Consider the following 10953-nt stretch of genomic DNA (forward strand, 5'->3'; position numbering starts at 1 on the left):
GGGGAAGAAAAAAAAGAGGCAAAGAGAAAAGGGCGGGATGAAAGGAGCAGAGAAGAGGAAGCAACAGCCAGAGCCTGGTATGAGCAGGCACAGAAGGAGGGTGCCCATCTGCTGTCCTAGCACGAGAATGGGGACTTAGGCTTTTGGTAGCTCAGACTCTGACATTGCTAAGCACTTTACAATCTCTTTTCACCCTCCTCATTGGTCTTTTGGGCTGAACCACTGCAGTTTATTTAAAAGGGCAGTTGTAAAGTGCAGCATAAGCAGTTTGGGAGAGGCATATGGCTGCCTGTACGGTTCTTTTAACAACTTCCTGGAGATGGATGAGTACAGGTCTGCTTTTAAAACCCTGAGACACAAGCTGAGTCATCCAGCTCATCCCACTGCGATTTGGATCTGTTCCCTTAGCACAGCAGCACGTGGGAGCATTCTGGGAACAAGGTATAGTCCTCATGTGAAGGTCAAGTTGAACAACTAATAGTGAGAATCAGTGCAGAAAGACAGGCTGAAGAGGAAATGGAAATGTAACAGTGCTATTTTCTTGCCTTTTTTTACATTTGCCTTTCCTTCCAGCTAATCAGTGGGGAGCACATTGGAGCACTAGCAATGAGTGAGCCCAATTCTGGATCTGATGTTGTCTCCATGAGGCTGAAGGCAGATAAAAAAGGTAAATGGTGTCATATGCTACCTGATAGGTCACACCAGTGTTTCTCCTGGCCAGCATAAATGTCTCTTCTAAATTTATATTAACCCTCCCAGTACTCTGAACACTGTTCAGTCTTGGGTACGTTGGAGTTGTGTTTCCAAGCTTCTGCTTGTCCTGTATCCCAGAAACGTCCTAGCAAGATGGTGAAGCCATGGGCTGGAGGGTTGGATGCACTGAAGYGGACATCCTTTTGGTCTCTCACTTATGCTGTTTGTGAAGTCCCAAAGAGCATCCTTGGAAGCCTGCTCTGAAGCAGCTTGGGTGAAAGTATAGATGGTGGTGTGTTGTGAGCTAACCAATTGTCTGCCTCCTTTCTTCTAGGTGACTATTTTGTTTTGAACGGGAACAAATTTTGGATCACCAATGGACCAGATGCAGAYGTGCTCATTGTTTATGCTAAAACTGACCTTAATGCTGTCCCAGCCTCCCGAGGTATAACTGCATTCATTGTGGAAAAGGTAGGTTTAAGTCGGTGTGTAATAGACCTTTATTTTATTTTACTCTCCTGGGACTGTTTMACCCTCGCTCAAAGGCAAGCTACCCTCTGCCATGCTGAGATTAGTCGCCTGTCCCAGTGAGGCAGCCTGTTGCACTGGGAGCTTTGGGATTTTGGCATCTATGCACATAACTGACCTTTTGCTCTAGAAATATAGAGAAAATGCTATTCCCAAAAGTTGTCAGGGGGTACTGGAGGCGAGGCCTTGTGGATCTGCCGTGCTACCCAGTTATCTATTCTTGTGGTTATATAAATAGCAGGGGGCTGTGATAGAAGAAATGATACTGCAAAGGCGAAAAACTGGTGAAAACCTTGTGGTGGCCTTACCCACCTAGGAGCTAGAGCTGTTCAGTCACTGGCCAAAGCTTCTTATCCATACTCCAGAACTGGAGTGCCAGTGCTGGCAACTGCCTAGATCATTTTTTATTCACTCTATATGTACTAGATTATTTATACACTCTTTATCTGTTAGAAAATGGATTCACTTGCCAAGTTAGTGTGGTGCCTCAAGCTGTGCATGTTTCCCTACTTGTTTGCTTTTTTTCCACTTGCACTTTGTTCCAGGGCAGGTGGTTCCTTTTGACTCCCTTTCTGGTACACCATGTGTGTCTGTGTAGTCAGGGAAGTTCTTATAAGACTGTAATGATTTTATATAGTCTTTCAGAATGGAAAAGTTTGAAGTCACTTTTTTCCTGTTTCTTTCTTTCTTTCTTTCTTTCTTTCTTTCTTTCTTTCTTTCTTTCTTTCTTTCTTTCTTTCTTTCTTTCTTTCTTTTTTTTTTTTTTTTTATTTGCAGGGAATGCCAGGTTTCAGCACAGCCCAGAAGCTTGACAAGTTGGGCATGAGGGGGTCTAATACTTGTGAACTGATCTTTGAAGACTGCAAGATCCCAGGCAAGTTGTGCTCAAGTTAACAGCCATGTGCATGTCATGGGTCTCGCTTCTTGGTCAGGCAGGCCGGATCACCACCTACGTGCATGTTCAGACTGATCTAGAGGCCTTTCCAGAGAGTGATCTGCTCCTTAGCAGCTGCACAGGAGAGCTGTTTTGTTGCCTTTAGAGCTCTCTGTCTGGTATATGAAGAGTCTATTAGCCCTGACTCTAAAATCAGATGCCTGTCAGACTTCTGGTTGGCCTATAATATTTTCAAATTCTCCTGAGATTAAGGCCTGAGACAGGACAACACATTCGCCCATACTTAGAACAGCAGGATAGTGGATGCACTTGACAAGGGGGCAATGCTAATGGCTGATTTTGTAGATGGAAAACTCTCAAAGCCCCTATGTAGCAAAAAAAGATGATCCCATATCTGAATTTCTGAAAATGGTGATTGTGAAATCTGCAGACCGGCTCTGCTGCTTCCCCCGTTCTAACAGAGGCCTCATTGCAGCATGCAGGAGAGGTTCAGCTTCAGTCTAGCACTTCTAACTGTACTGGGTTCCTCCACCCTGAAAGAAGAAGGGCTGGTGCCTGAGTCTTCAGATCATCTCCTGGGTAATCACTCGTACAGAACAGCCAGTTTTTGTGCTAACAGGGTTTCCATCCTATGATAACTCACAGAAGGGCATCAAGGCAGTGTTGAAAGTTAACGTGCTTTGCCCTCTAGCCATTAATGCAGCATCTCATCTTCTAGCTGAGGCTGAACCAGTCTAGTGCCTCTTCATAGCTCTGCAGGCTCTTGTTGGTCAAAACGTCCTCTAGCACAACTAGCTTTTTGTCAGACAGCAGGGTTTCATCCTCCTTCCTCTTGCTGGTTCCCATATGACACTGACAGTCCCACAGAGCCTGCATTTCTCCATACAAGCCATCAACATGCTTGTCAATAAGCAGGAAATACAGCAGCCCTTGAGCTTCAGATTGCTTGTGATCRAAGCCTGAAGCAGGGCTGTTTTCCCCTTCCTTTTTCATGGGAATAGTACTTGTCTTTTAAACAAGTATTTGCATTCATATTTGTATGTATTTGTAATGACTGCAGTGTGCTCAGCCCCCTTCACAACAAGGGGAATGTCAGCTTGTGTGTTTTCCATCTGTGAAGGTTTATCACCCCTACCAGTGATAAGTGGGGAGTTTTGACTGGTTGCCTGTAACTTTTGGCCTCTGTAACAAGCATGGCCAGAGAGGTTACCTGAGTGAGTCCAACCAGGATTCATTCATTTCAAATACACAATGTCCTAGGGCAAGGACTTCTGGTCACTCTGTGTTTGAAGTAGATAGAAGCTAATGGGCTAGAGAAGAGGACTGTCACTTTGTCCTCCTAGGCAATTAAGTTTCCTATTCTTCTTGATGCAAATGTTAAGCCTGGAAGATCCCTGGAGGGCATCTTCAGAAGACAGGGCAATAGAATAGCAGTGGCTGTGACTGCAAGTCTTAACCCTCTACTGTCCTTTGTCTGGAATGGAAGGTATTTCAGGAGGAGAAGGAATATGTGCCAAAACTCAGAACCCATCCTGCTCTTCCTGAATGCTCATGTCTCAAGCTAGAGAAGAAGGCAAAAGTGACTGACAGTTTGAGTTGAGAAGCAGCTGTGTGAGGGCCTACGTCTTCCGGGTAGAGGGTTGAGTTTTACACATAGATAAGTTGCTTTCCTTTGATTGCAGCCAAAAACATCTTGGGGCAGCTGAGCAAAGGAGTCTACGTTCTGATGAGCGGCTTGGACCTGGAGAGGCTTGTGCTGTCTGGTGGGCCGCTGGGGTAAGGTTGATCTTCCAGCTTCCCTAGATTTTGAAGGCCAGGAGAACCCCTCGTGGTCACTGAGTGTGGTGGGTCCCAAGCTGGGGTTGTACCTCTCAGAAGGATCTCTCSGATGAAGGACCGAGTTGCTGGGCAGGTGTGGAGAGCCAAGCAGAGCTGCGAGGAGGTGGCTGGGTCACAGTTGTGCCAGAGGAGATGAGTAGAAGAAGAGGCAGGAGCAGGGAGGTCCCGTGGTTGCAGGGAGTTGCTCATTTGTGTTGCAGCTACCCACAGTTGTGGTCAACTCCGAGGGCACGCCCAGCATCTTCCTTTTCCTTTACCTCTCCTCACCTCCCTCCTTGTCACTTGCACTGTTTTGCTCGCCTTAAGAGCTTCTATATGGAACGTAAACTGAGTGACAAGGGGTAGAGGACATGGTGCCAAAAGGAAAAGTTGAGCATTCCTGCCCTGCAGTGTAACATAGTCTAAAACATTATGCAAGCTTTCATGAGGAAGGACCACTGGGTTAAGCAAAAGGATTGCTCTTCTTAGCCAGTCCTTTTAAGCTCTCTAGTAGCACGTTTTAACTTGCTGTCCTGTTGTCGTCCCAGGTTGTATCTCTATATTAATCATTGCGTGGAGAGACTTATATTCCAGTAAAGCAGGAGAAGAATTCTCATGATTATTCTCATCTGAACATTTTTAATAGTATTAGCTAGTACTACTTTAGCTAGGACAGTTTGACCAAATTCAGTTGTCAGAGAGCTCTTCAACCCTCCAGTTCAGTCCGCAGACCTTACCACAAGAAGTGTCCCAAATAAGCAGGATGTAGAGCATAAGGCAGAAAACTGGGACCTTTACATTTTATTTTTAGCACTGTTTGAGCATAGCTATAGGAAGGTAGTAGCATCCTTCTCTAGGTGCCAGAGAACCTTCTTGTGTTAGACTGTGCTTCCAAGATTAAATTWTTGCTTCTCTGTTAATTAATTGCCCTGTTTTCTTCATCCTCCTTTGCCCTTCCTGCATATCTGTGGTTTTCCTAGGCTCATGCAAGCTGTTCTTGATCATGCATTTCCATACCTCCATGCAAGAGAAGCRTTTGGACAGAAAATTGGCCACTTCCAGGTGAGACAGAAAAGCAATGGCAAATAATGTCTGGTTTTCTTTCTTAAAGAAGCAAAATACTCTGAGAAAACAAGTTGTTCTATCATGGGAGAGCTGGGGAAAGCTGCTAGCTGGAGTTTCTGCTGGGACTGTAGTGATGTGCTGAGGAGCTGACAGCATCCCCATGAGCCTGTTTATCCAAGGCCACCCACGGTTAGTGGGTGAAGGGCAGGAATGGGATGTTTCTGCTGGCCTGAGTATCTGGGAGGAGTTCATGAGTCAGCAGGGTCTTTGGCTTCCTCATACTGCCCATCTCCTTTCCGCTGCCCATTTGCTTCTTAACCGTGCGATCCCCAGTGCCTTGGAAGCACGTGGCCCTCCTTCCCTTCTTGAGACCCACCAAACGTCTCTTATGCTCTGTTGCGGTGCACAGCTCATGCAGGGCAAGATGGCAGACATGTACACCCGCCTCATGGCCTGTCGACAGTACGTCTACAATGTGGCCAGGGCCTGCGACCAAGGCCACTTCAACGCCAAGGTGAGCTCGTTTCCGCATGGGCCCTGCGCCTCAAGGCAGCACCTTCCGGCAGGGCCCTGGCCCGAGTGGGTGCAGGTGCTGGGGTGTTTTCTCCTCCCGTGCTGGGACATGGATCTGTGCCTCTGTGGTGAAGCAGARGAGCGTTGGCAGGAGTTTGTGAAGGGAGGGAAAGGGCAGCTCGACGCGAAGCTTGGAGAAGGGGCAGTTGCTGCTTTTTCCTGACTCCCTCAGTGACTTTTGTCTCCCGCAGGACTGTGCTGGAGTGATTCTCTWCTCAGCGGAGTGTGCTACCCAGGTAGCCCTGGATGGGATTCAGTGCCTCGGTAAGGTGCAGTCACCGGCAGCATCTTCCTCCTTGGAGGAAGAGCCTGAGTGAGGGCACGGAGTGAGGCGCCTGCGCTCAGAGGTGGCACTTAGGGTGTCCTTCCCTTAATAGGTGGGAACGGATACATCAACGACTACCCCATGGGGCGATTCCTGCGTGACGCCAAGCTCTATGAGATTGGGGCAGGCACCAGCGAAGTGCGCAGGCTTGTCATCGGCCGGGCGTTCAATGCTGCTTTTAAGTAACGCCAACCCCTGGAGCAACAGTACCCTGGCTACCTCAAGGCCTTTGGCTGGAGAGCTGGGACGCACAACAGCCTCTTCCCACTCGTGATCTGGGATGGTTCTTTGGGCACTTCTTTTCCTGTCCACCCTGTGAAGAGATGCTGCTGCTTTGAGCTTTGAAGACAGAATCAGACTGTAGGAGAGAAGGAAAAATAATGGAGCTTTCTTTTATTTTTTTCTCTCCTTCTCATGAGCAGCCTGATTCATCCTGTTCATAAGCCATCCAGATTCTCAGTGCTGCAGAGCTGAGGTTATCCCAGGGGCATATGAACACAGCATCTCGAACACGATGCCTGGAAGAGGCGGCAGCCGTTGCTGAGTATGGAAAGTCAATCCAAAAACAACAACACAACCAGGCTTGGGAGACATTTTTCCCTCTAGAAAAACTCCAAGGGCCATTAAATAGCTCACAGTAGCATGCTCCTGTTTGGGAGAGGAATTTCCCATTGCGACATTCCARTGGGATTAATTGCTTCCATTTTGGGAAACCCAATGTCAGCCRAACCGTGGCAGGGGGGTAGCCGTCAACAACATGGAAGCATCCTAGCTGCACAAGTGTCTTAGGCTGTGATTACTAAAACCTCATTAAAGCCGCTTCCCATTCTCCGTACGCTTCCTTTCCCTTCCCAGCAGCTTCCCAGGGTAGCTGGGTGCAGCCTGAAGCTTTGGCTCTTTTGACCGGCTGCCTCCTGCCATCTCCTCCTAGCTGAGGTGTCACATCCCTCATCATCCTAGGGACAGTTGCAATGTGACACTCATGGATGAGTCAGGCAGGAGGAGGTTGACTTTGAGGTTGTTTTGGGTTTGTTTTTCTTTTTGGGGGGATGTTCTTTTGGGGAAAAAAATATGTATTTACACCCCACATTCGCTGGATTAGAGGGAGTGACAACAGAAATTGTGGATGTTCTCAGGAAGTATTGAATACATCAAATTAAGGTGTATGTGGTATTATTAGGGGAAAAATGCAGCATGTGCTGCCACCTCAGCGTGAATCATGGAAGGAAACGTGCTGCTGTAAACAGGATCGAAGACTGGATTAAACAGCTACCTAACAGCCAGGCAACCTCCTGAGAGTTTTAGCACAGAACAGCTTAAAGCTATGTGGGCTGCTTTGGGTTGTAGGTGACATCTCTCTATTCCTAGGTGTCAAAAACTAATGCTAMGTTAAAATGCTGTAGGCTGAAGGAAGATGGGGCTTTCTTGTATTGCCGTCAGGCTCACTAAATATTTATTCAAAGGGCCACTAAAACTTCAGTGCTTGCAGGCCTAGGAGCTACTTCTGAAATCCTGGGGATGGTCCCTTCTTCCCAAACATCATGGAAATGCAGAATCTTGTAAGAGCCTCAGCTGGTTTAAAAAGAGATTCCTTAAGCTCTGCCTCACTTTGCTCCTGGGCTCCTTTGGACCGGRGCTGAAGATCCCACTTGGCAGCGAAGCTGTGAGTGCAAAGAGCAGCTTCTCGGACTGTTTTAAGGGCTGGGTGCTGAGTTATGTCCTGGTGCCTGTTTTTCCTGTTGCAGCTCTGCTCTGGGGCTGGGATGAACATGGCCGTTAGGGCCGGAGGTTGCTCTTCAATAGGAAGGGCAGGGGGAGCAGGATTACCGCCTGCTCTCCACCTGCCCCTGGCTGAAAGGGGCATGTGGAACAACCAGCAGCTGAGGTCAAGACCCCACGGGCCCCATGGATTGGTGGGGAGCCCCAAACCCTCCCCAACCTGAGAAAGGAAAAAAAAACACTAGAGGAACGTCTTCAGCTCTTTGATTTTATTTATTGAAACCTGTGGAATGGCTGCAGCAGCTCGAGTCGCGGCCACACCACCCACAACTGCTGTTGTCTGAATCTGTGGCCTCCCTGCTCAAACGTGTCCGGCCTCTCCTTCCCCATCTTGCAGCTCCCCCTCGCTCAGAGCCCCATGATTTATTCATCTGAGGTTGCACTTAAGCATCTGTTCTGGGGTCATCGGCATTTGGCAGAGCATTAGCGTTAAAGTTTTATGAAATGTCTCATGGAGGGGGCAAAAGGTGGATCTAGGGACCACGCTGGCAATGAGCTCTGCTGAGGCCCTGTTGGGCTGAAGAGGAGCTGGGCCCCAGGGGATCCAGTGCCTTCCATGTCTGTGAATTTTTCCCCGTTGCCTCGTATGCAAATAGAGCTGAATTGCAGGCTTGCTCACCCTCAGCCATGTCCCATAACGGACCTTTGGCCTTTTTAATGAAATGCTCCATCCTGACAGGATGGCAGGAAGGGAGAAACCCGGAGCTCTGTTTCCCTTTGGGAAGCACTAGGTAGAGATGCTGTCTTCCTCTTGCCACCTCCCCATGGAAGGTGAGGATGTGCCTGGCATCTGGAAGAGGCCACTGAGGATCTGCCAAGAACAGATCCCTTGAGACCTCCCCAGTCGCCCTCTGATGCTGCAACTGGCCACATGGGTGACAAAGAAGTGGCGACCATCACCTCATGTGATTTTAGAAACACTCTAGGCCTGATCCCATGTGATGTTTTCCGAAGGGAAAAAGGCAACGTGGGTGCCATACCACGTCCCCATCCTTTAAAATTTCCTCCTGGCAGCAGTTTCCTGAGAAGCCCTGAGGGGATGGCTGAGAGGAGGTCCCAGAAGGATGTGCCTGCTTCTTGTCACTGCTCCCTTTGCACCTTGCGTGGTGTGACCTGCCCAGGTTGGCATTAGGCATAAGCTGGTGCAAAAGCTCCCTYGCATGCTCTGCCCTGCTAATTCAGCAGAAACAGGGCAGTTTTTGATGTGAGAGAAGCCCCAAGGCAGCAGCAAGGAGACCTCTCCAAGCTGGGAATGTGGCCTCCGCACCTGGCTGGGGACAAGGAGTTGCCAAGTCCCACCATTCCTAACTGTCTGGGCCCTCAGATTCACAGCATTTCCAGGAATTCCTACAGAGCACCAAGTAGCTCCTGAGGAGCTGCCTCCCCCGCTGCTGCTCCTGGAAGCTGCCCAAATCCAGCGGCTGTTGGGAAGCTCCCGCTGAGGCTGCTCCAGTGGGGCGCTGGGCATCTTCCCTTCGCTCCTCAGCYGCGCGGTACCTTCCCAGGAGGGCAAGCTGGAGCCTTGGAAAACCACCTCTCCCTACCTGCACTTCCAGGAAAATCCGTGCCGCTGAATCCCTGACAACGCGAGCATTCCCATAGCAACGGCCGTTGAGCTCGCGAGGGAGAGAATTATGACTTTGTTCCCCAGGCTGGTGCAAGAAGCAGCCCGAGCTTGGCGGGATTAGGCAGATCCCAGCTCAAACATCCTGGGGAACCCTGAGGGGAACCACGAGCAGCAGGAGCAGAAGGGGTGGCTCCGTTGCTGTTAGCGTCCAAACGGAGCTAACAGCAGCGCGTCCATCTCAAMCAATGTTTGGYACWGTTTTCCCCCAAGCAGTTAAGAAAWTTGCCCTAAGCACAGAATCCCAGAATGAYTGAGGTTGGAAGGGACCTCTAGGGATCACCTAGTCCAACCTCCCTGCTCCAGCAGGAGCACCCAGAGAACGTGGCACCCGGTCACATTCAGGTAGGTTTGGAAGATCTCCAGAGAAGGAGACTCCATAGCCTGTTCCAGGGCTCTTTCACCCTCACAGTGAAGTTCTTCTTYTCACAGAGATGGAACTGCCTGTGTTTTAGTGCCTGCATTTAGCTCACCCAAGACAYAGTGTTTTGCTCCTCTTGCTCTGACACAAGGACAGTTTTCATCCAAAACAAGCTGAGCATGAGCCAGCAACGTGCCCTGGTGGCCAAGGAGGCCAGCAGTGTCCTGGGCTCCCCAGCACAAGAGTGACATGGAGCTGCTGGAGCGAGTCTAGCACAGGGCTCCTGAGATGCTGAACATGTCCCGCATCTCCTGTGAGGAAAGCTCAGAGAGATGGAGCTCTMTAGCATGGAGGAGAGGGGATGTTATCAAGCCGTATGGGCATCTGAAGGGAAGGTGCGAGGAAGGTGCCCAGGGACAGGATGAGAAGCAACAGGCAAGTGCCAAATTATGGGAACATCCCTCCGAATGTAAGGAAACCTGGTTGCAAAGCTTGTCCCTGCGAGGCACTCTCCGCTCTTGCTCTGGGATTGCTCTGGGCACATCCATGTTCACAGCCGTTATCCATAGCAGATGATATATACAGAATATAATGTATCGCATCCCTCCTGTGCATTACACACGATATGTTGCAGTGCTCTGTGTTGTACACCACATTTTGCACACCTCAGGATTATATAGGATATATCATATCCCTACATGTTATATGTGATTTATTGCACCTCTCTGTATTACTTCTCCATTTTTTTTCTCACATCCATAAATTCAGCTAACAGTGCCTCACCAAAGTGCCTTTATATATCCATATATGTATATATGTGTGTGTCCGTAAAGGTACATACACACACACGGAGATACTGACAGAGGTACCAACAACCCCGTTTAGTTTTTGGGGTAACAGAAGTCTGAGTGAGGACCGCAGAAGATAAAGGCAGCCTTGAAGCCTCGGCGAGCAGTAACTGCGCTCTTATATGGTGTTTTATATATATTATATATGTGTGTTATAAACATACAGCCCTGCCGGGGGGGAGGGGGGAAAGGGGCACCGCTCTGTGGGGCCGGACCGAGCCGGGTCGAGYCGGGCCGGGCCGGGCCGGGCGGGTGTTCGCGCCCCGTGATTGGCCAGCGGCGGCGGTCAAGGCCGGTCGCCATTGGCCGGCACGGGGAAGAGAGCGGCGGAGCGACGCGCGCCCATTGGCTGCGCACGAGGAAGCAGGAAGGAGGACGGAGACGCTCGCCGCGTTCGCAGAGTTCGCGGCGAGAGGCGGCGGCGCCTCCTCCTCCTCCTCCTCC

At 49.7% G+C, this 10953-nt stretch overlaps 1 protein-coding gene across 1 annotated transcript in view; it reads left to right on the forward strand.

The window, feature by feature from the left end:
* Positions 1-6600, forward strand: part of IVD (isovaleryl-CoA dehydrogenase) — a 10762-nt gene extending 4162 nt beyond the window's left edge. The window contains exons 5-12 of the mRNA XM_026044858.1: positions 574-667; positions 1028-1164; positions 1999-2095; positions 3799-3892; positions 4915-4996; positions 5409-5513; positions 5764-5836; positions 5950-6600. Of these exons, the coding sequence (XP_025900643.1) occupies positions 574-667; positions 1028-1164; positions 1999-2095; positions 3799-3892; positions 4915-4996; positions 5409-5513; positions 5764-5836; positions 5950-6083 (816 nt within the window). The 3' untranslated portion in view covers positions 6084-6600. The remainder of the gene's footprint in view (positions 1-573; positions 668-1027; positions 1165-1998; positions 2096-3798; positions 3893-4914; positions 4997-5408; positions 5514-5763; positions 5837-5949) is intronic.
* The last annotated feature ends 4353 nt before the right edge of the window (positions 6601-10953 follow it).

Source organism: Nothoprocta perdicaria, unplaced genomic scaffold (assembly GCF_003342845.1).
Source record: "Nothoprocta perdicaria isolate Ctin4 unplaced genomic scaffold, notPer1 scaffold_389, whole genome shotgun sequence".
Classification (NCBI taxonomy): domain Eukaryota; kingdom Metazoa; phylum Chordata; class Aves; order Tinamiformes; family Tinamidae; genus Nothoprocta; species Nothoprocta perdicaria.